At 33.0% G+C, this 26,577-nt stretch overlaps 1 protein-coding gene across 2 annotated transcripts in view; it reads right to left on the bottom strand.

The window, feature by feature from the left end:
* Positions 1–26,577, bottom strand: part of LOC122513824 (suppressor of lurcher protein 1) — a 335,671-nt gene that overhangs the window by 16,029 nt on the left and 293,065 nt on the right. For both annotated transcript variants that reach the window (XM_043630302.1, XM_043630303.1), the window contains 2 exons: positions 24,226–24,412; positions 16,446–16,636 (listed from right to left, as the gene is read on the bottom strand). In XM_043630302.1, the coding sequence (XP_043486237.1) occupies positions 16,446–16,636; positions 24,226–24,412 (378 nt within the window). The remainder of the gene's footprint in view (positions 1–16,445; positions 16,637–24,225; positions 24,413–26,577) is intronic.

Here is a 26,577-nt window from a genome sequence, read left to right as displayed (position 1 = left end):
AATTATCGGTTTTAAACGTAGAGTCGATTGAACTCTCTTTCTCGTATTTTTCCCTTTCTCTTTCTATTCCTTCCTCTCTTTTTCTCTTCCTATTCCCTTTTTATTTTCTCTTTTCTCTCTCTTTTCTATTCCCCGACATAAATCGTAATTACCGATACTCGTGTTTCGTAGCTTCTCGCCGAACGCGAGATATTTCATGAAACCCTAAATAACGAAACACCAATTCAAATCACTCGGTATAATATCTTGCGTACTATTTCCGCACTGCGGAATTTGTATTTTAACTTTCACGGATATTTCTTCTTCTTCTTACATACAAATGTAATTTAAACGGGTTGCTTTAACAATTTCCTGAATTTTCATCGAATCTCTCTCTCTCTTTCTCTTTGATGACTACCTCGTTGCAAAAAATTTAATACTAATTAATTGTTTCAACGTAATGTAATATCAACGTATAAATTATTTCCTAAGAAAAAGAAATTCATTCAATTATATAATATAAATAAGAAGAATAAATAAGTATATAATATAAATAATATAAATAAGAAAAATATATATAAATAATATATATTTATATATTATATTAATATAATATAATATATATATATATTATAATAATATAAATAATAATAAATAAGAAAAATAAACAAGGTCGATAAAGAAAAAATATGAATTAACAGTAAAATTAATTATTAAAAGATCCAGAGGTTTTATTTTTTGGAAAGAGAGCTGAAGGAGGTGATACTTCAAATTTGTATTGTATCATTTTGACGAGGTTTTACATTATATAAATAAGTCATCCCGTGTTTTACGATGGCATAGCAAACGAGAATGGAGATTTTACGAGGTGACTGGCTTCGAGTGGGTTAATCGACGAACACGGCCGACATCCGACACGTGCCACACTCGTTTACGGTCCTGTACAATTCTCTCTCTCTTTCTCTCTCTCTCTCTTTCTCTCTCTCTCTACCTATCTATCTCTTTCTATCTCACTTTATAACTCTTTCTCTCTCTTTCTCTCTCTCTCTCACAGCTTCCTCCCTCGTTCATTCGTTCGGGCATTCGTTTTACATTTTGACATCTAAATCTCATATATTTATGACAGAAGGATGCTACGAGTTTATGACGCCACTTGACAGTTCAACGGAGATAACGTACGATTAAACGCATCGTTGAACCCTTCAACCCTAACACATATTTATATTTATTTATATATATATATATAAATGTATGCGTGTTGTGTGGACACGTACACGCATTCGCGTTTTAGTTTCTCGTTTTTTCTTTTTTACTCGATTTAGCCTAGAAACTCAACGAGCATGAAAAGATACGTCAAAGGATTTACATAGATTTATCTTTCTTCTTTATCCCTTTATTTTTCTTTTTTTTTTTTTTTTATTTATTTATTTAATAAAAAATAGTACTACTGCGCACGAAACTATTCTTTTTTTTCATTCTTTTTTACCATATTGGAAAAATCGTAACGAACAAATATGCGAAACGAAATTGATCGTAAAATGTTATACGTAAATTTTACATAAATATATATATGCAAAATTTTTTTAATTATAAATACATGTATTGCGTTAATTAAATATGCAATTTTTGGTTATTGGATCGTCGAATTTGTTTAAAAATGAATGTAATAATTTTGTTTCTTGTTTTCTTTTTTTTTTTTTTTTCTTTTCCCCTGTTCTCAATATATAATCTCAATTAAACTTTGTCCTGACTTTCAATGGACTTTGTATGTCTATACTGTATGCATGAGACCCCCTTGAAATGCTATATTACTATGTATATTTATCTTTTATTTGTTTTATTTTCTTTTTTTCTTTTTATTTTTTAATGCCACGAGCATCGTACAGGTGCACGGGTGCAGTTATTAAAAGTGTGATTACATTCCCATCCTCTCGAAGGTAAATTTTCCTATCCTCGTTACAAACACCGAATGTTTGATTATTCTATTAAAAGTTATAAACGTTCGCACCATGCGGGAGAAGTGGGGGGAGGGAAATGGGAAAGAGAGAGGAAGACCGAAGGAAGTGTATTCATTTTTAAATTCTTTGTTTTTTTTATGTTTTTTTCCCCGTCGGTGTTGTTCGATAAAAAATGCACGTCGATTTTTTTTAGCATGAGAATGAGAGAGAGAAAGATAGAGATAGAGAGAGAGAAAGATTTATAATTCGATATTCCCTGCCCCCCTTTTTTGGTTTCTTTCTTCGTTTAATACGAGGAGAAATAAAAAATAGGAAAACGAAACAATGTGAAGGGTTTTATATCTATAATAATAATGATAATAACAATAATAATTCATATCGGACTTTCTCGTGAAATACATGTGATGAATATAACTAGAGAATGTATGCGTATATGTATATATTGTGCATTGCGGTGCATTTGCATGTGTAAAATAATTCAAAATAAACGAGATGAGAGATGTTTCAATATTAATATTTTTTTTGGATTGTTTTAATCTTTCTTTTACTTTTTTTTTCCCCGCATCAGTGTAATAATTATCCGTACATCATGCCTTGCTTACGATTTTAAATTAATTATTTATTTTATAACGTAGATCGAGAGAATAACGTTTAATTATTTTTTTTTTATTTAACGGATTGGAAAATCAATTTGCGTTTTAATTTTATAGAAATTCATGAAAGAATTAATAAAATTTGGTTGAATGTACGTACTTTGGTTATAATATGAAAGTTAATAGCTGTTTATGTCGGATAATATTCTCATTTAAATGAAAATATATAAATTGTCAATATTACATTGGTTTTTATCAACAATATATCGTATGATAATACGAGTCAGTTGTTGTTTTTCAAAGGAATCAAGTATCAAAATCAATCGGATAACCTATCTACTTACAATAGAAACTTTTTTTATTTTTATCTCTTTATTATTATTATTATTATTAAATGTTATTATTAAAAAATGATTGAATAAAAAGAGGATATTTTTCCTCTTTAAATTAATATTTTTTTCAAGTCTCTACGATTTTTTGTTCCTGAGATACGAGCATTTGAAGTTTTCCATTCATTATTTGGAAGCACGTGGTATTAGTGGTCACGTGATCACTATCCGTAGTAAGCGTAGTAACCGTAGTAAGGCGGCGTAATTTCTTGGAATTTATGTAGGTCACTGGGTCAGTGGTGTCATTCAACAAAAAATTATCTACGTTAGTAAATTGAAATTGAAATATCTCCGAAACTATTAATCGTAGAGACTTGGTAAAAGATTCATTTTAATCGTTAAGCCTTCGGCTATCCTTTCGTTATATTTTTAATAACAATTGATGCATTTGTTATAAACAATTAATTGCAAAAAGTTTGTGAGAACAATTTCGTCAAAATTGACACTATAAAAATGAAATATTATTCATTTTATCGTCATATATTATTATTAAATATTCAATTTGTTATAAACAAATTGTTATAAATAATTGTTGAAAAAATTTTTTTTCTACATTATTTTCTGCATCAACTAATTCAATTCAAGTATAATACATAGAAATATTTGACAAATTGTTTTATAACAATTTGTTATAAAATAATGGAACGAATTATATTTTTATCCTTACCTAATGAGTCTCAGAGGTTGAAAATAATTAAAAAGAAAATAATATCAGAGAGATATTTGACAATTCTTATTAAAGTTTCTTCGAAGCAAGATTGCAGAAAAATTTCGACTCGAAAATCGTTTTATTATTTTATTTTTTTTTTAAATAGGTTAATTCACGACTTATCAATGCAATGTTGGTTCGGTACTTTCTAGCGATAACCCGAAAGTACAAAAGTTTTTCCAATGCAAGAAACTCGCGATTCTACACCATTCCTAGGATCTACTTCGACTTAAGACGTCGAACACTTTGAAACTTCAACTTTTCTTACCCGTATAAGATATCCCCTATTCTTTGTGGATAGGTACACGCACGATCGGATATTCATTCGTAACAGTTAAACGAGAAAACGCATTCGAGGAAAGAAATATAGGAAGGGAGCAGCGAGTGACTGAGTGAGAGAAAGAGAAAAAGAAAAAGAAAATGAAAAAGATAAAAAGGCCTCGAGTGTGGCTTCGAGAGAAACTCGAGTTTCTACTTGTATTCGTTCCTCTTTTTCTCTTTCATCCTCCCTTTTCCCCTCTTCCCTCCTCCTCCTCTTCCTCTTTCTTCTTCCACTCGACTCGTATACGCTTTGTTCCTAGTTTCTACCATTATATGCGCCATGATACCTATCACGTTTCGTGCGTACGCTTAGTAGAAAAGAAGGGGGGTGGTGATTATTGACAGTCAGTTTATTTCGCTAACTAATAAAATTTACGATTGAACGAACGAATCTATTATCGAGACGATAAAGCTAATTATTGAAATGTTTAATAACATATTTGAAGGAGTTATTATAATACTTCACGCTTATATGTAAATTTAATTAGTTTCTTTTGCTATAGGTATAACGTGGCAACTTCGTTTGGGAGTTGACTTTTTGCACGAATGAACAATGTTGATTAAATGAAGAAAGTAATAGAAACTGACGACTACGACGACGGAGGAGACGGAGACTATTTCGGTCATACGAACAATTTTGGTTTAATTTAAACAAGTGATAGAGCCACGGTGTATTTAGTCGGCCGAACAATTTTAGTAAAACGTTGAAAGTGGTGACGGTGGTAGTGGTAGTAGTAATATTACCGAGTATTTAGTTGGACGAACAATTTTGACAAAACTGAGGAAGAAGTAATAGTAATAGTAATAGGAGTAGTAGTAGTAGGAGTCCTGTTGAATATGTTTAATCGTATGAATAATTCGGAGAAAATGCGACAAGTAGTATTAACCAAGTTTGCGGTAATGGTCATTTTTCGTAGCGCGTGTAAAAGTAGTAGTATAAGTAAGTTTTTGGTCAGACATCAGTAGTTGATGTTTATTAGTCGAATGCAAATGAGATGGTAGTACAATTAGACGTTTGATACGACGTTGACAATTTTCCTTGTTCTACCGATCGATCAAAAACGGTTCTTTTATTTCCTTGCCTTTTTTTTTTTATTTTTTCGAACGTATACAAGTTTTGTTAGTTAATCGAATTTAATTTATATATACGAATAACCAGCTACTGCTGCTGCTGCTGCTGTTGCTGCTGCTGCTTCTGCATATTCCGGAATATTAAAAGTCTACCGTATTATACGAAAACTCAAAGTTTAATTAATCGTACAGATTATTAATAATCACTCATGCATGTTTAATTACTTTTACTCCGATATATAATAATCAAGTATACATGAATGAAACGTTAAATAAATTCAATAAATAAACATTGGATCAGTTTGCTCGTGGAGCATCGAATTTTCTAAAGTAAAAAAAAAACGATTTATATTTACGATCGTTGATAGAAAAACTTCTCGTTCAATCCGAACGTACGAACGAACCGACCAATGAACGAACGAACCGAAATCAACCGATAAGAAAAAAATAAAAAAGCAAAAATGTAACGAAAAGAAAAAAATAGAAAAGAACGAAAGGGTGGAGGGAGCAGGGGAGAGGGGGGAGGAACGAAATTTCCAGAAAATTTGTAAAATAAAATCAAGAAACAATTCGTCGAGTTTCCGCTCGTACCGATTATCTTCCAATTTTTTTCTCCATATGTTCGTTCGTTTGTTTGTTTGTTTATTGATTTTATCTTTCTGTCTTTTAGTTATTTTTTGGTTTTTTGGTTTTTTGTTTGTTTTTTTTTTCGAGAAAAATCGACAGGAAAAGAACAATAACGTAATTCTTAACAACGCAGACCAGACAGATGGAGAGAGATAGAAATTTTCTCTCGCGCGAAATGAACTAAAACCCAGGGTCTCTCTGGCTAACGAGAGAGAAATCGAACTCTCTGGTGTTTTTTTGGTACGATCCAACCGGCAGAACAGGATGTGTATCCCAAACACCGAGGGTTACACGCGTGCTGCAACGCTCGCTGTTCCAAATTAAAGTTTCCATCACTGGTTTCAGCCGTGACGGTTTGATATCCGGTAGCTTGGTGGTACTGGGTGGGGACGGGGGAGGGGGAGGGACTGGTCGTGGAACCCTTTCCCCCTTCTAAACCTTTTTTCTTCTTTTTCGGGCTTGTGGGAGAGGATAAGGGGGTTTGGAGGGTTTTTTTGGGTGGTGAAGGGTTTTGTTTTTTCCTACTACCAGGGTTGATTCGCATTTCGAGGAAAGGGGGGAGGGTGGTGGTTTTTCATTTCGAAATGACCGTGTTTGCGTCGCTTCTTCCTTTTCCTCTTCCTCCTCTTTCAACCTCCCCCCCTCCTTTGACCCCCCACCATCACTCTCCTGTCTCTATCTTCTTCCTCTCACTCGCTCATTCGCTCGCTGTCCACTTTAAACTCTCTCTTTCTCTCTCTCTCGCTTGTGTCATTTTTTTTGTTTTTTTGTTTTCGTTTTTGTTCGCGCCCGATCTAGTCGCTTGTTTCCACAGAACAGGGGCGTCGTCGTTGTTGCTACGTGGCCCCTCAATTATACTGGCTTTGACCGAAACAAAGAGTAACAAAGACAGAGAGAGAAAAAAAGAAAGAATAAAAGAGAGTGTGTAGAGAGTGTAACGAGAGAGAGAGGGAGAGAGAGAGGGTGGGTGTTCTTTATTTTTATTTTTATTTTTATTTTTATTTTTATGTTTCCTTTTTATAAAAATTACAAACCTCGACTGACCTGAGAAATAAATAAAGGAAAACGAAAGTAAGGGACTATTGAATTGTCAATAGATTGAATTTGAATTTTTCTTCTAGTTTTTTCTTTTTAAATTATTTTGGGAAACGTTACGTTTCGACTACGAGTCAGTTTGAATTTTCACTTAAATCAACGCCAGGTGGTGGTGGTGGTAGTGGTGTGCCAACCGACCAGATTTTTAATTGCTCGTTTTACATTGTAATTTAGTTCATTCAAATTGGATAGAAGATATATATATATATATATATATATATATGTATATCCGTGTCGGATGTGTTGCGTTTGTTAATGTAAAACGGCTTTTAAAGCAATTAAAAATCTATTAACCTCCTTGCGGAAAGACGAATAAAATACTTCGTTGAAAAGAGTTTCATTCTTGCGGTTTAGCGACAAATATATATATAAAATTGAATTCCATAACGTGGTAATTGATCACCCGTAAAAAGAATTTGAATAAGTTTGGATGAAGAAGAAGAAGAAGAAGAAAAAAGAAAAAAAGTAAAAGAAAAGAGAGAAAGAAAGCGGTAAGAAAAAAAGAATAGAAGACAAAGCGATAAAAAGAGAAAATAAAAAGAGAGAGAGAGAGAGAGAGAGAGAGACAATGAAATAAAATTCGAGATAAATTTTGAAATAGTTGAAAAATATGGAGGTGAATTATTTCTCTTTCCGTCTATCTTCTATTCCTTTTTTTATTTTCTTTCGTTGGACCCTTGGAAAGTTTCCTTAATGTTATGGATTTTTGTTCGTTGGTAAGGTTCTCTTATAATATATTTCACTATTTTCGTGTACCCTTTAGAAAATCGTATACAGAGTAGGGGAAATTGACAAAAGTTCAGGTTCGGTAATCAATAAGTTATAGGAGTAGGATAAAAGCCTATTTTGGTGTGTTTCATCCTCTCTTTCTTTCTGTTTCGTAGATGGTGGTGGTTGCTCGTAGCCATCGTACGTTAACGTACATCCGGTCTTTTTATTCTTTCCTTTTTCTTTATTTTTCCCAGTAGTAGTAGTAGTAGTATGGGAACGTGGTGGTAGACGACTATCCAATAAAACGGTACGTTTAGTTGGCCGTTACCCTCAATAAAATCCAGTTAGGAACGAGCAGCCACGACATCAATTTTTCAAACCTTTACCGAACGACAAAATTTGTCTTTTCTATATATCCCGGCGGTGTCAATGCATTCGGTTATACCATATAAACACATTTATATATATAATAGTAGCACACACAACATACACGGTGCTCCAGAAAGAAAGATGTTTTTCCTTTTTTACGACGTACGTCAGACACACTCGTATCTCTTATCCGATGTTGCGTGTCATAAAAATTATTTGACGATTCTTTATAAATTCATTACGACGATTTTATTCGAATAAAATATTGAAAGGAAAATGACAAATCTTCCTCGTAGAAAGATAATGGATAATAAAAGAAATGGAACAGGAGGGAGAGAACAAAAAGAAAATATTCATTATAAATAAGTGGAATATATTTGATCAATATTTTTATATACGAAGAAAGAACTTTTTATTATCGACGTAATTGTGATTAACAACAAAATTATATGCATATATGGTAGAGGTAATTATTTAATAAAAAACAAAACAGATGCGAATTTTTCAAGATAAATTGTAATAGAAAGAGATTGAAATGGTAGAAGGGGATAAAAAAGGGGGTGGGAGGGGAAACGGATAGAATCGGGATTTACATAGGAACGTATTCACGAAAACAAAGCATTCGGATAATGCGAGCTGTCACACGGAAATGCTGTTAAGGTTAGAAGGAATTTTCAAAGTATCCCTCACAGTCTAAACGTCCATCCACCTGTCCAACCTTCGCATTCTTGTCGTATGATTCTAACGGGGGTGGATAACGGGCCATCAACGAAACCGAATATTGAAATATCTACGTACGTATCATTGGTTACGAATAAAGAAAGAGAAAGAAAGAGATAGAGAAACTCGGGTATAAGATTTCAGTTGAGATTTTGCATTAAAAATATGGCCTGTCCGTACAGAGAAAACCATTCTTGTTTTACGTTGACTATGAAAGCGAGAAGGAGTATAACAAGAAGAAGAAGAAGAAGAAAAAGAAGAAAAAGAAGTAAAAGAAGTAAAGCTTTCGATCCACTTACACGAAAGTATCTTTCTTCCTTCTTACATTATCTATGCGTATATGCATGTATTAGGTATATGCATGTGTATTTGTGTCTGTGTGTGTGTGTTTGCGTATGTGTTAAGTATATACGTACGCGGGTACACATGTGTTCACCTTGGCCATATACTTTTTATGAATTATTACTGTCACCGAACTCTCTACTATCGTACCAGCAGCAGCAGGAAGATCGTATTCCCTGCTTCCGTTCACTTCTTCTACGACGTTTCTCTATTCGCGAAAAATCGCTGTCTCTTCTCTTTATTCACTCGAATGGCAACGTGAGATTCTTCCCGACGATAGGGGTAAAATGATAAAATACGAATATATATATATATACATATATGTACACACATTTATATATATTATTTCTATATGTATAATATATTTTACGAATGTATGTACACACCGATGATTCGAGATTTGTTCGAGCTCGTATAATAAATGTGATTATATCTGATTGAAATAAATTCAAATATACAATTCGAAATGAAATGTTAGCTTAGTTTCAATGATATTTGATTTTGAAAATAATATAATAACACTTTGTTAATCTTTAAAGAGAGAAAAAAAAATCATCTTCGGATTATATAAACGAAGGAAAATCTTTGAAGATCGAGTCGTTAAATCTTTGATAGTTGGGTGAGTCGAGTAATTGAAGGAAAATGAAAAGGAAAGGAAAAAGAAACAAAACGAGGGAAAAAAAGATAGGCAGGTTTTCTTTTTCTATTTTTTTCTTTTTTTTTTTTTTTTGGTTCTTTTTTCTCTCACCATCGGTACAAGCTGGGAATCCGTAAAATTGATAAAGTTTAGTAAGAACTTTTATAATACCTCTAGGTTCAGTCTAGAAGAATTTTCAAGTATATACGAGCTGGCAATTTATGTTCCAACGGTATAGCAAGTTATACACTTTCATATACCCTTTTTTCACCGAGCTAAAAGAAAGATAGAGAGAGAGAGATAGAGATAAAGATAGAGATAGTGAAAACCTGTAAGAAGAAGAGGAAGAAGAAGAAGAACTCGTAAGATGGGTTACAAAACCGGTCATGGGGATTGTTTATCACACCATTCCGAACGTATAACCGTCGTAAAATTGTCTTAAGATTTGCATTACAAAAGATTTGAAAAGGGATCGTGTTGTATCTAGAAAAGGAAAAAAAAAAGTAAGAAAGAAAGAGAAAGCAAGTAAAGGAAAAAAAAAAAAGATAGAAAGAGATAGTGAAACTGTTCGGCAGTCAGTATGCTTTCACCATAATTCACCATCTTCCTTTTCGTTCTTTAACTTCCTTTTCTTCCTACTACTCTACACCTTCGACTTTGCAATTGTAATCAGCGATAACGATTTCTACACCTCGTTTTACTCCTCACCGAGAATAATTCGTGAAATGCAAAACGGTTTGGGGAAGACGTGAACGTAGACCTTTTCGAGAAAGAGAGGGGGCATTTAAGATTAAGTTTCCTTTTCCTTCCTTTTTCCTTCCGTTTTTTTTTCTTTTTCTTTTTTCTTTTCTTTTTTCTTCTTTTGCTTTCTTACTTTCTTTGTGAATGTTATCAAGAAGATTTTCGAGTCACCCTGTATATTCTCGCAAGATAACCGTCGTTCGACCCGATAGATAGGAGGAGACGATTTATCCAGGAACGATGTTATTCCAGTTGTAATCCTTTTATCTCAGGAAACGAGCCTGCCTGCTTGCCTGCCGATAATCCTTGCGTTCTTGTTCACTTGCACGTACCATAACGCCATAAAAATACAAAGATACGACCAAACTTGGACAATAATCAAGCAAAATCCTATTATTACAACCATATAACGTGTTATGTTTGATGAAAAGAAATAAAGAATAAAAAGAGATAAGACGAGTAATTTTTTCATGTTTTTTTTTTTCTGTTCGTTTGTTTTATATATTTTTTTTTTATTTTTTTTTTTTAAAAGAAATTCCTTGTCGATGCGGTTCGATTTTTTAGCGAACGTTTATTAGAAGTAACGAACTGGAACACTAGCCAGGTAATATTGCTAACAACAATTTACAATACAACTAAAACTTCCTGTTAGATAGTATAGTATGTATATGTATATATGTATATATATATATATATATATTGTACGAGATGAAAGTTTATAGCTACGATCACCATTGTCCAGTTAACGAACTGTGGCTATTCGACTTTGTTATTTGACTGTTGTAAATTCTACACATCGAGAGTACTGTTTTATTACATATATATATATATATATAATAATTTCATAATATAATTTTAATTATATATATCTATATAAAATATTTATATATAATAAATTCGAGAAAGAATATAATTTTCATTAAATTATAATTAAAATATCGAAATAATATTTAAACAAGTCGAGATAACATAATTCCTATTAAATTCTAATTAAAACATCGAAAAACAACGTGTCATTCTCAATTTCGTTGAAAAAGTAGACTTACTGCACCGTTCCTATTTCTTCTTGACAAAAAAAAAAGAAGATAAAAGAAAAATTAACATATCCTAGTCGTCGTTAAATTTCATTTCAAAAAACAAGGACAAAAGAGAAATAAAGAAAGAAATCATAAAACCATCAAAACCGCGAGAAAAAAAGTAAAAAAAAAAAGAAAAGAAGAAAAGGTATTCGTCAGCGAAAAAATTCTTCCTACCCCGTTCTCGAACTATCGTCATTTTTCCTCGATGTATGATAACGATTTCGAAAAATCTCGATTGCACTGACTATGAGTTGAGAGTTGAAGTTGGGAATTTGAGCGCCCCACATGCCCCACCCCCTTCCTCCCGCCCATCACCCTATCGAAACGCAACGGTTCTCCGGTTTTATAACGTCTCCACTTTCATATACGTCTCTGCTCTATCCTACTATACATACATATATATATATATATATACACACACATATATATATATCTGTTCTCATTTCTATATCTATAGATATGTGTTCAAAACGTATCGACTTCGTAGAGTTGGCCGGAAATATTGCATCCGTACGGGAAAGTTCGAAAGCTCGGTTGTGTGCTGCTACTATGTCAGAGTGGGGGGGGCTTACATTAAAGCGTTACCGCGAATATGGGTGCACAAGTTTCGAACGTTTGACACGAACGAAGGAACGAATGAACGAAACGATACTTAGGTATACGTTGAACGGGCCGATTCGTTGAACCTTCTTCCCCCAACCTAACCACCCCTAATACCTCATCCCTGTAACATCCCCAACCCCCCACTCCCCTTCCGCTTACGTTTCCACTTTCATCCCGCATGTTCCGGATGCACTTTCCTCTTTAGACCATCCCCCCACCCCCATCAATACCCCTCAACCGATCCTTCCTTTCATCTATCCTCTTCTTCCTCTTCTCCCTACCCACTCCTCCCTCCTACTCCCCCTCTATTCCTCTCTTCCTTTTATTCTATCCATTCTTTCTTTCTTTCTTCCTTTTTCCTCTTTCCATTCTCGCACCATCGAGTGGTGCACGTTCGACGTCTTCTCCTTGTTTTCCCCGGCAACCTCGTAAATCCGTCAGAGACCCCCTTTTCCACGAGTTTTCGTGAAACGTCGCTGAGAATATGTCCGACTCGATATAGTCTTTTCCCCTTCAACGTAGGATGGGATTTTCCACTCGCAAACTTTTCTAGGATTCAACGAATCATGACTCATTCTTTCTCTCTTTGTCTCTCTTTCTCTCTCTCTCTCTCTCTCTATCTGTCCATCCATTTTATTTTTGTTTTCATTTGTTTGCTTTTTTTTTTCTCTCTCGCAGAAAAATCCACTTCCGTAAATAAAACGTCGTCGTTGTGTCGTCGTCGTCGTCGTCGTCGTTGCGATTCTTTCTTTCTTTCTTTCTTTTTTCTTTTTTTTTTTTTCCTTTTCGTCGCTCGCGATGAAACACATCCTCTCCGTTTTTCTTCATCGATTTGTAATCTTTTAAAAAGGGGAATTTATATTTCTCCTTTTTTTTCTTCCTGCTTTCATTTCTTTCGATGCACAATTCGCGAAAGAGAAGTTAAGTTTTGATCGAAAAGTGGTGGCCCAATTTACGATGACTGTTAATCAATTTTTCTAACACACTTTTAAATAATATTATTTCTAAATATTAATTAAAATAATAATTAATAAATATACTACGATTTATGTGTGTTTGATTTTCTTGTCAAGAATTGCATAAAATATTTTACAATCAACAAGTCCGAGATCTCGCAAATCTCTGCTGGTATTGGCAATTTCTAGAATTGGAAAATGGTATATTTTTCTGTTGTATTTAATCCCAGTTCGTTTCTTTAATGACACAGAACATCCTATTGACTAGTACGTGGAAATAAAACCCATAACGTAATCTGCCATATATCGTTCTTGTAAAATAAAATAACCGTTATTTATTTCATATTTATTTTTATTTTTATTAGACGATAGCAAATGTTTCAAAGTACATAAAATCAATTGCAACGATTAAAGGGGAGGACGAGAAGGAGGAGGAGGAGGAGGAGGAGGAGAATAGTAGTATAGTATAATTCGATCTAACGTATAGATAAAACGTAATAGATTCTCTTGTCGTCGAGTATTAAGCGTAACGTTTACCAAATTAAAATGGGGAATTTTCTTCTCTGTCCTAAGGAAGAAAACACTTTAAAAGTAAGTTTCTGATAAACATACTACTCTCCCTTTTCGTTACGGCCTCCACGAATTCGTTTCTTCTTCCACAGTTGAATGCATCTTTGCGATAAGAATTACATTTTCTCTTACTATTACTCCGTATTTGAAAGTTTGTATCTCAGGAATGGCGAAAGCGAACGAACGAACGAACGAACGAACGAACGAACGAACAGAGAACGAACGCCTTGAATTTATTATACCGAAGAGAAAAACCGATGCACCGTAAACGTTTTACCAGCTACCGTCCCTTTTAATTTATGCGAGAATCCTTGCAACGCTATTGGCTTTAATCGAGATAAAAGAAGATAACAGTACGAACTATTTCTCCTCATTTTCTTTTCTAAGGATTCTTTTTCCCATTTCTATCATGAGAAGAATAGAATAGGATAGAAAAGAAAAGAAAAGAAAAGAAAAGAAAAGAAAAGTAATTGTCCTCTTATTATTATTATTATTATTATTATTATTATATAGCACTTAAGTGATACCTACTTCATTTCTCTAAGAATGAATGAAGATTCAAAGAGGACAATGTCCTTTTTTCTTTTTATCTTTTCCTCTTTTTCTTTCTCTTTTTATTATTTTTTTTTTACTTTCACTCTCGTTTTTATTTCCCCGACCCCACCCATCCCACCCCTTCTCTCCCCCAGCCGCCCACCTCCTTCCCCAATCCTTCACCCCATCTTGGAAGATGCTTTTATCGTTTCTAGACGTCGATTTTCTCGAATCGACTACTTGAAATTCTGAAATCTCTTCCTCGGTACGACCAAAGCGAATTCCTGTTTGAAGATGGCAAATCCAAGGTCCATCTCGATTTGTAAGATGGATATTGAATATCCAACCGAACTCGGCGAGAACTTGATGTGGACGAAAGGGGGGTAGGGTAGGGGGGTAGGGAGGGTTGCTCGCTGGAAAACCACGAGAATGGAAAGATTCGTAGAAAAATCGCGCTGGAATTTTATTTACTCGTATTTGTGTCCCCCTGTTTCCCCCAGTTCCCCCTTTTTTCTCTTCTCATCCTTAACCTCATCCTAACCTTCCCTCCCTTTTCTTCCTCCCTTCCACCCTTCCACCCTTTCTCTTCTTTTTCTTTTTCTTTTTTTGTTTTCTCGTTTCAGCCATGCAACCATGATCCCGTCGTCCTTAATTTTCTTCTCGGTGATAATAATATTCAGCATTGTGAATGGGAAAAAGGGAAAAGGGAAGAAAGTATTGTCCGTAGATTTCGGATTAAGATCGAATTCTCATTTAAACATTACGTTACTTTATGCTTTTCGATTTATCTTCAATTTTATCTCTTCCTTCCTTCTCTCTCTCTTTCTCTCTCTTTTTTTCTTTCTTTTTTTCTCTCTTTTCTAATATCATTTTCACACGATTACTTTCTTATTCTCGAATCGTAATAATTCATGATAAATTGTATACAGTATAATAAGAGAGTGAGAAAGAAATATATAGGGAATAAAGAAAAATAAAATTATGTTGAAATAAATCGATCTATGTTGTATCATCGATATTAAATGTAAAAAAATATATATATGATTTTATTATTTATTATTTATTATTTATTATTTATTTTATATTATTTAATTTATTTTATTTTATTTATATTAATTATATTATTATTATTATTATATATTATTATTATTATATTATATTATAATTATATTATTATTATTATTATTATTATTATATTAAATATATTTTATTATATTATTTATATTAAAAATTCGAATAAATAACGAGAGGATATAAATAGACAGAGATGTAAGAAATTTCTTTCTACAAAAAACAGGATGGAAAAATTTGTGTGGGGAAAAAAATTCAGTCGATGGGAAGGAGTGGTGGTAGAGGGTGGAGGATGGGTTCCATTTAGTTAAAATTCGTTCGTATATGAGTCTGTTATTTTTGGAAATTTTTCTATTTTCCTTTCGAACGATCCTTTTGCGAAACCTCGGCGTAGACTCTCACCTGCGATTGATAAACGTTTTCACTTGAGAAACGAGACGCATTGCCATCGCGATAGAACGTACGAATAGAACGTACGAATGAACGAACGAACGGAAATTGAAATTTTGACGTAACTGCAGTATGACTCCGATGCAAGTCCTACCATCACCACCATCACCACCAACACCATTACTAGTACTATTACTAGTACATGTTAAGAGTGGTAGTAGGTATTACGATTCTCGCGAGAAAGAGAGAGAGAGAGAGTGAGTTTGATAGAAATGCTTTCGCGTCTTTCATGATAACTTATTCGAAATGATGCCTCTCGTTCATCTTCGTATAAGTAGAACGTATGGATTCGATTTATGGGTTATACGAGATACCTGCAATTTTAACTTCGACGTTTTCACGATCGATTTCATACGATAACTTTCTTTTTCTTTTATATATCTTTTATTTATAACATCGAATATTTGATCTTATCGTTTAAATCATATTTCTATCTTGCTTAGTAAATCTATAAATCTTTTTAATCCCAACTGGCGTATAAAGGTCATTCGTGAAAAAGTACGAACCCATGGATGTATGGGGTCGATCGGTACGCGATGATAGATATATCATGCATAATTTTTATTATATTAATAAACAAATATTATATATAAATATTATATATAAGTAAATAGAAAAATTATCTATAAGAATTTTTAATTGTTTGACGAAAAGAATAAGTTGTATGAAAAGTTGTTTGTAAGATATTTAGATATATATATATACACATATATTAGAGCAGATTAAAGCTATTAGTTTTAACTGGTGTAGAGTCTTCTCATGAAAATAATTAATAACTTTTAGCTATGCTAGGTTGCGCTCTGAAAGATGAAGTAAAGTAAAGTAAGTAAGTAAGTAGCAACGTTCTAAAACTCTTAATTTACCTAGTCACGCTTGGTTTTCTCTTTTCCTAAGAGATAAGGTAAAAGTTTAGTACTTACTTTCCTTAAAGGAGTAAGTTGCTTTGAAGCCTCTCGAATAACGCGATGACGTAACACCATGAAATTCGAGGAAAAGTCGTGGTCCATTGCTCATGATCGGCCGTGGTAACGATTCACCGCAAAACGAGTCGATTTTATCCATTTTCCCATCTATTTGCACGTACGCTGCCAACGAATCGACTCCCTTGCAGCTGCAATTGAAAATTGTCAGAAAAATAAATACAAAAATATAATATATATATATATATAAAAATATGCATGCACGCGTGTGCGTATAAAAAAATCGTGCGTGCTGTTACGCAACACCAACGATTTTTCATTGATTATTTGCTCCCTTCGTTCCTTTTTGCTTTTTTATTTTATTTTTGGGGGTTTTTTTTTACATCGAATAAAAAAAGAACGTTCGATAATTGAATCGAAATGGATTTACGCAAAATACAAAAACAAAAAAAAAATAAAATAAAATAAAATAGAAAGAAAAAAAAAGAACACAAGGGATTAACCGGGAGAAAACAAAAAAGGAACGATTCGTTATTGCAATTGTTTTAACACTCCAAACGGATTTAGTCTAAATTGCTATTACAATTTTATTATTATTGTAGATTTTCTTGGTTCCTTGTTAAAATACGTTTGTAAAGTTACTAACTGGAAATAATACATCATCGTGAACAAGTGAGAGAGAGTGAGAGAGAGAGAGAGAGAGAGAGAGAGAGAAGGAAAACGAGTTCATTAAGATGAACGCTCGAGTGCTTAACAAAATGACGATAAGGAAGAAAAGAAAGGAGATTCCGAAGGAAAGAGGTCCTCTTATCCTTCTTTCTGAAAACACAGTGCTAGTAAATTTTCGTGGAACCATTGGAATCGTTGAACCGACTATAATAAGTACGAATGTTGCGTAGTACCGGTTCGTGCAAAAAGAACGACGCGTGTAAGATCTATAGTATTTCTCTCTTTTGCGGAATGAGATCGATCGTAAAAATAAACTTACGAAAAAAAAAAAAGAAATAGGGCCGAGAGAAGAAGTATAATATAGCAAAAGTACCGAATTTATAACGTAACTTGTTTTCTCTTCTTTTTCTTTCCTCTTTTTCACTTTACCGAACCTAAGAAAATAATATCGAATTGAGGAAACATTGAAATAATACGACGTTGGTATCGAACTGTTATTAAAAAAGAAAGAAAAAAAGGATCAAATTGTTTTTAAATGAAACGCATCATTCGTTGGAATTAAAATATACTCCTAACACCCACTCGTGTATTAGAATTATGTTGTGTGTGTGTGTGTGTGTGTAATTACGATTGAAAAAAGAAGAACCGAACAAATAAAACATAGGCAAGAAGTGTAGAGTCGATGATACGCGGAATTGAAAAATAATAAAATAAAATAAAATAAAATAAAATGTGAGAAATAAACAAACAAACAAAGAAAAACAAACGAACAAAGATAAAAAATCGTCGTTCAACATCTCATAGGACGACGACGATGAGAGATACCTTATCGTTGGTCGTAATACACGCACGTAGTCGGTTGAATCACATCGGGTTTCGTTTCTACGTTTATACTACACGCTCTAGCGAAAAATATCCTATGCGAAAAACTTTTCATTTTCCTCGACAAAAGAAGGCACCACCACCACCCCTGGGGATTGCGAAGCATTTCCATTCGCGAGTGATTTCACGTCCCGTTAGAGGAACCAGAAATCAGGTTGCTGCTGCTGCTGCTGCTGCTTTCTGAATTTTACTATCTACAAACGTTACAAACGTTACGTGCGTGTGTGTATATACATATACATATATAAATATATATGCGCCTAAGTACCACATCGCGTATTGTCCAATTTTATATTCAACAGTCGTCACACGAACGGATGCTAACTTTGTCGGATAACACAAGGAAATGTGTGTTGTTATCACACGCAAAATCCGGGAACCTAGATATTCCATTCGAAACATCTGCCTCTTCTTCTTATATACTCTAACAAGCTACTCTCGAGACCTTATATTTATCAAGTTTTTCATTAAAATGTAGATGCGTTGGGAGTGGAGTTTACACCAAAAAATTAAATAAAATAAAATATTAAATATAAAAGAAAGAAAGAAATAAAGAAAGAAATAAAGAAATAAAGATAGAAACGATAGAAAAGAACAATCAAAAAGAGAAAACTTTACTTTGGAATAAATAATTACGCCGAGATATACGAGAAAATAATTAAAGTTAACAATAATAAGAATAACGAGAAGCGGAGGAGGGTTGGTGGAGGAGGAGGAGGGGGGGGGAGAGAAACGAAAAGGAAAAGGGAGGAAAAGCAAGAAAAAAAAAAAGAAGGGAAACGAAGTAAAAAAGTTCGTTTAATAAATAATCAAAATACCATGTTTTCATTCGCCCCCGTGGAATATTTTCGAATCGCGTAAAAAGGGGAAAAAGGAAAAAGGTAAAAAATAAGAAAAAAAAAAAGAAAAAGAAAAAGAAAATAAAGACAGAAAGAGAAAGGAATATAAAGGAAGGAAAAATAATTAACTATGCTCACAGGTAGGTAGGTAGGTTGGTAAACGCAAAAAGTCGGTTTTGTTAACGACAGCTCACGTTGATGACGTTGGCTAATTTTCCAGAAAATTATAAACTTTTACTTGAGTGAAGTTCGCAGCCGATTGGATAACGCGAGAGAAAGGAAAACAGGTAGTAGTAGGTAGAGAAGGAAGGAAGGGTGGGGGGGGAAGAAAGAGGAATTAATGAAAGGAAGAAAATCGGCCTCCTGTCGTTTCAACGAATCAACTTGTGATTCGAGGATTTGCATATAACGTTGGAAGGACGAGTGGATTCCGTATGAAAGCAAAAAGGGTTTGGAAAGAGAAAAAGAGACAACCGTCGGAGAGAAGGCGAGTGTGTGTGTGCGAGAGAGAGAGAGAGAGAGAGAGAGAGAGAAAGAGTCCTTATGGAAAGTTCATGCATGAATGAACATGAACGTACGTAGATAGGTACGTGTAGGGTACGGGTACGGTACGAGAAGGTACGTTCGTCTACGTTAAGGAAAAGGAAAAGAAAATTTCGAGGAATCCACTCGTATGATTCGAAGGAAACTAGGCAGGGAAATCAAATGTCGGACTCTGAGAGTTACTCTTTGGCCATTCAGAAAAATCTTTCATCTATTTCTATTCTTTTCTTTCTATCCTTTCGCTCTTCTTTTTCTTCTTCCTCATCGCGTTTGAATGCACGCGAGATGAGAAGAAGAAAAAGCATACAGGCAGGCAAGGTTTCGCGTAACTCTTGAGAAAAAAGTATGAGAAAAGACAAAGAAAAATTTGTTCCTTTAAGGAACAAACTTAGCATATGCCGTTGACCATACGGTTTAACCTTTTTTGTGCTATGTGGTTTTACTAATTGAGAAAGGGGTTAAGGGAAGGTAAGGGAAGGGAAAAAAGAATGCGTTCTCTTTGTTCTTCGAGCATTGAGAAGGGGCAAGAAGTTTTCCAAGTAAACTTTATTTAAAAACTACTATGATTACTATCATGAGGGAAAGAAATTCGGGAAAGGTATGCAGAAGAGTTTAATTTTAGAAAGGGAAAGGGTGGGCTTGGAGTGAGGGGAGCTGAGGGAAGATTATCATTTTGTTTCATACGATCGGTTAAAGAATTGTTTTCGTCGATCTTTCATTCGTTTCTTCGCGTCATGAAACTTTTATTATTACGATTTATTATTACGATTTATTATTATTATTAAATATATACTTTTTCTTTCTCTTTACAAATTGTTACCCCCCTTTTTTTTATTTTTTTATTTTTTTATTTTTTATACGATTAAAACTATCCTCATAAATATAAATCGAATTTCTAACGAACGAATCTCTCTTGATAAATAATAATAGGTTCCTTTGTTTATTTCTTCTTCTTTTTTTTTCTTTTTTTTCAAAATATCTTTTTTTATACCCTTGTTGTTAAACTTTGTCGTTTAATCGTTAAAAAAAGAGAAAGAAAAACTATTGAAGAACAATTCCGTTAGGTTAACGTAATCGAGAAAAAATAGTCGTCAAAATATTCGCGACATTTGGATTTCGAAGAAAAAGAACGCGAAGAAAACAGGAGTTAGGAGAAATGATGGTGGTGGTAGTGGTAGTGGTGGTGGTGGTGGAGGAAATGGGCGTGGGATGAAAAGAGGAAGAATCTTATTCGCAAACTTTATCTCTCCTTTCCATTCATTTTCTACAATTTTTTAATAAAACTTTTTATTCCACAAAAATTTTACTCCATAGAAATTTATCGAGAACTTAGTGTAACGTAAGTAATAAGAAAAAAAAAGAAAGAAAAAAAAATAGGAATTAATAAGAAGCATTTGATCGAAAGTTAAATTGTACGAAGTGAACAACCATAAACGTGTAGAAAGTTAAGGGGAATTGAATTCCCATAGGAGACACCCTCGTACCCACGTCGTACCAATCCTTGATTGGAATCCACGAGAATACTAAACACCTCAACTTGTTAAAGAGAGAGAGAGAGAGAGAGAGAGAGAGAGAGAGAGAGAGAGAGAGAGAGAGTGCTTGATAGAGAAGTGGGTGGAACAAGCTAGGAGAAGCATTGATTAAAGAGCACTAAACGTCAGCCAGGTAGAAGATAAACGAGAGGATGACCCACAAGCATGGTGAGTACTACGTTCGTTGCTCTATGCTTATCCCCCCATTGAACCTTCGGTCTCTCCCATTGAATTCTTCGAATACCATAGCTAGACGATTTCGATTTGTCCTACGTCCATCTTTCTTTCTTTCGATCTTTAAAAGAAAAAAGAGGATCCTTTTCTTTATTCTCTTCCTCGACTTATCTCGTCTCAAGGGAACTTTAGAAAAATTCTTATGGGATCTTGTATGTGTATAGATACGTGTATACATACGTACCTATCGAACAATTGTAATTTCCTTTTGTGGAATAGAAATTTGATCGAATTTATTGTTTCCTTTTTTCTTTCTTTCTTTATTGGTTTCCTTGTAACACTTTAAAAATCCAGATATTTATTTCGGTAATAAATAATACGGAGATTATTTATTTGATCGATTTTTGATTCGATATATTCAATGTCGTTACGAGGAAAATTTTATGATCGTGGTCAAAAGTTATTAGAAATTTTTATAGTCGTGCTTGTGTCGTAAAATGAAATCGTAACATCTGTACGGTATATCTAAACAAGTGTATTACATGCATTTAAATAATTCTTCTATTATATATATATATATATATATATATATATATATATACTTGGAATTACAATGGTTATCGTAAGTTATGAACTTTTTGAAAAGTTTGTCTTTTTATCTAAGAACCTTTCCCGTTCGAATAAGATTCTCTCTCTCTCTTATCTTTGAAAGACATTAATCCTTTGGATTTTGATTGGAAAGATTAGAATTTGGAGGAGTTAATTTGAGTTTTGAACGTAAGAAGAATTCATTTTAAGGGAGGGGGCGGTATGGGTTGAGAAGTGGGTGGAAGTTCGGAGGATTGGGGTTGGGAAAGAAGGTTGGAAGATCGTGGGTGGTCCATTTTCTCGTGATCACTCGGTGATACATAGTCACTTCTAACTAAAGTAGTTGCTTGCTGCATATTGGGAGAGAGTGTGCGACTGCATTTACTAAATTGCTTCGTTCGGCAATCGGTCTATACTTGTCACTTAGCAACGAGAAAGCCAACGAGAACGAAATTCCTCGGCGGCTTTGATGAACTGACCGAAGCAATCGTTAACTTCGATGAAACTTTGGTTAATTCGACACGACAGGTAGATAGGTAGGTAGATAGGTAGGTAGATAGATAGTTGTTTTTAATTAATCGAGAATGCTTACGTGCAAATACTTTTTCAATGAAAATATTTGTCAACGTAAACGACAAATAAACGACATTTTTTTATCGATTAAATATCAAACCTAGTTAAATTACCTTCATATTCATCCCACTCGTTCGTTTAATTTCGATAAATTGTTTGTTTAAGATTATTAATTATACATTATAATAATTAATTTGTTGAACAATAATATATATTTTATTATTTATTTTAAATAGAAAATTAAATGAATATTCTCGCGTCAACTTTGATTAATTCGTTCGTACGTAACGTTTGATTAATACCCGAACCCGACTGATATAACAGTTTGTAAATTAATTGAGAAATAGATGATGAAATTCTCTCGTTAATATATATTTTCTAACTTATCTTACAATATAAATATATTAATTTATTGCAATAATTAATCTATACGATAATGAGATAAGTTTGTATTATATCCGCATTATATTACACATACCTATATTTTAAAGTAACAACTACTATGAAATTTCAAATTATTTCGAATTAAATCGAATCTGGATACATATACACAATTATACGATTTCGAAGAGGAAACATATAACTATATCAATTATTCGTTACATAATCGGATAGTAGAGTATTCGATCAGGATCATCCTATACTTATAACTATGATTTAGTTCAAAACGAAAAAAATCTCGAATTATTAGTATGAACCAGAAGTTCGTGCGTCTTTAAACGAATATTTCCAAAGTCAATTATACAAAAACAATCCATTATGCAGTTTATAACACAATTAAATAACACGACAAACGCACGAACATTGAGTTCATTTTAGAATTTCTAAATAAAAAAATGAAAAATAAAATCCGTATGATATTTGAAAAAATATTGGTGTATTTTATGGTATTTTAATCGATCTTTTGGAAATCAAAAAATTGATAACACGAAATTTGGAACTGTGTGTGCGGTTTTTACGTGGGGAAATGTGAAACGTAGTCGTTCAACTACGAGCTAACGCCCGAAAATCGATCGAAAGGACACAACAAGGGACACGAAGGGACAGCCGAGACCAACCTGGACTTTGTGTTCTGTGGATCGATCTCTCTCTCTCTCTCTCTCTCTATCTCTCGTTTTCTCTCTCATACACATACACACAGAGACAGACATATACACTTTATCATATATATCTCGACGAGTCTGGAATTCGGGAATGCTACTCGATGCACTTTACTGAAATTGTATTTGACGGCACATCAAACGCGTACGGTTGTTCTCCTATCCTAGAGTTTTACTTCGTTTTTCTATTTCTCTCTCTCTCTCTCTCTTGCTTTCACTGTTTGTTCCACTTTTTCAAAGCTAACACGTCCGAATCCTTGTTAGATCTAACGAGATAGACTTTTCGACGCCTCGAATTTATATCCGAAGGAGTAATATTATCGATTAAATCGAACAAAAATCATTTTGAAATGTTGGAAATAAATGAAATCAATAAATGGTAGAGTTTTATTTTGAAATAAAGTTACGTCAATCCATTTGCAGTCAGTAATTATATATATATTGTTTTTAATTAAATTTGTTTATATAAGAAATGTATATAATCAAAGTTATATACGTATATTGAATCAATTTGTTGAAACATTTCGATACTTGACATAATATTACATATTCGTGGACAGTAAAAATTTCAATGAGTATGCAAAAATAGACAGAGTCTAATGAATCAATTGTATCATTACTCTATAAAATGCATATAATAATTATTAAAATTTAATATTTTATATATATATATAACATTAAAAATAAATGTGTAATAATTGATTGTGTAGAAATGAATGCTATGACGTTTTAACTTATATTTTTTAATGAACGAATAAAACAAAACTATCGAAACAAGAGAAAATTCATTTTGCACAATTTTCAAAATAAACCGTACTAATACTTGACACACATTATTCGATGATTTAATGTAAGGATAAGTATTATCAATTTTACTTACTCGTCCGCATCGCCAGCAGTATGATAAAGATTAAAATCTTGAAAGATCACTTGAACGCGTTCCTTTCCTCTACCTTGAAAATCGTATCTACAATGTGTCCTCGATGGATAAGTATTTGGGTATCCTGGTGACGTAACTACTCCAGTTTTTGTCAAATCACTGTTGAACACCACGTCGCAGGAGGATGCTGTAAACAAAAACAGACAAAAATATAAAACATAATGTATAAAAAATAAGATGACGTCGGTGTCGTCGATTAATCGCAAAAAATATTTGTATTACATATTCGTTTTTTGTTGTTTTATTATTATTATTTTATCGATCGACCGATCGATTATTTTTGTCGGAGAGACGAAAATAGTTTTGAAAAATGTTTCCAGTCCCTCCCCTCCTACCTCCCTCCCCCTGTATTATTTATACTCGTAGCTATCGTATATTAATCAACGAATTTATCGTTTTCCCTACGGTTTCACAAGCTGATGCGTTTGTACATCGGATATGTGATATCGATATTTCTTGTACGTACAAACGTATGTATGTGCGATATTACAAAGCAATGGAAAAAAAATTTCCTTTCGCCTACAAAAAAATTGAAACAATGAAAAGCGAAAATATATATATATATATATATTTTTTTTTTTCCTATATTCTTCCTTTTTCCACTTTTGATCGATCGATCGTTAAAATCGTTTGATACAAAATTACACACCACCACCTAGCTGAATCTGTTTATATTCATATCATATAAAAATTATACGTACTATATTTTTTCTTATATACATAAGTTTATACCTCCTTGGATAGAAATATTCTTCGGAAAAAAGTTGTTAAACTTTTCTAACAGATAAGCAACCGCTGCTCATCTATTTGCAAAATGTTGCAAAGACTGACAACGTAAAGCCAGAACTAGTGGCGCCTAGCGACTCATGACTATTTTCAAGTATAATACAAGTATTATACTTTGTATATATTCTTAGAAAAGTCGTAGGAAAACGAGAAAGATGAGTAGGGGATTAAGTGGGTGGGGGGGGCGCGGGGTGGTAGGTAAAAGGGAATAGAAAACTTTGTTAACTTTCCAAAGTCGTGGAGTGGTTGTACACCTCTTTAATGTTCGCTTTTCGTTCATAAATATTCAGTTATGACATTCTGATTATATTACATCGATGATTCCCACCCGTTATGAATAAATGTTATTATAATTGTTTTGATTTTGTGAGAAAAAAGAAAAGAAATAAATATAGTAATAGGACAAAATAAAGAAATGAATGATAAAATCGATGATGGGTGTAAAATTAAATTACGAAATGAAAAATTGATTGTTGTTTTTTAATGGATATTGAAAATATTATAGGATAATATTGATGAAATTCACGCGTTAACCTAACGGTAATATTACTGTTAGAGAAGTTTGTAGCCAGTTCGGGGAGAAGTGGAAGTGAATAGATGGGGAGGGGTTAAAATTCGATTGAACTGTCATTTGGCGAGGGTCACGGATGCTCCATTTCATGGGGGCACAAAACCGCCAATATCGGTAGGTGAATGGTTCTTATCGAATTTCTACAAAATGACGTAATATCGTGTCGGTGAGTTGAGCAGCGGGCAAGTAGTTATTCTCCCTGTTTTCTTTTTTTTTCTTTTTTTTCTTTTTCTTCTTTCAGATAAACTAAACTTCTATCTTTTCTTATATAAGTTTCATTTATCTTATCCTTTTTTTTTTATATCAATTTAATCCAAAAAACAAATCTATTTTATAGTAGATACAATAATTGTATCGTATAAATTGAAAGTTGCTTAAATTTATTTGTCAGTCGTTTGTCGTTAACTGTAGTAACGTCTACAACCTAGAGTTAATATAATAATAATAATATATATATATATGTGTGTATGTGTGTAGTTACAGTTATCGTTGTTATTTTTATTATTTATCCATCATTTACATGATTGACTTATTAAGATATATTCCAGCACTATGATTTCTTCAAATCACACCAGCATACAAAGAATGTAGATGAACAGTAAATTGTTTAGGTAATTTATATACTTAAAAGATTTTCTTGAATAGCACGAATAATATTTTTCAAGTGTTGCAATGGAATGGAATATAAATTGAATATTATTATTTTCTTTTTTTGTTCAATTTGAAACATTTTGAATTATATCGAGAATAGATTTCAATTTATATTATATTTTATATATGTAATATATTTTAGTAGATACAATTATATATAATAAATATATATATATAAATATATATAATATATATAAAAATCTCGAGAAAATAATAAATAAAATAAATAATAATAAAATATCGTAAAAAAATCTTGAAAAGAATTCGACATCTGACACAAGTGG

This window comes from Polistes fuscatus, unplaced genomic scaffold (genome assembly GCF_010416935.1).
Source record: "Polistes fuscatus isolate 324 unplaced genomic scaffold, CU_Pfus_HIC Scaffold13, whole genome shotgun sequence".
NCBI lineage: Eukaryota > Metazoa > Arthropoda > Insecta > Hymenoptera > Vespidae > Polistes > Polistes fuscatus.
Note: the sequence above shows the minus strand (reverse complement) of the source record. Positions and strands in the feature narration are given on the sequence as shown.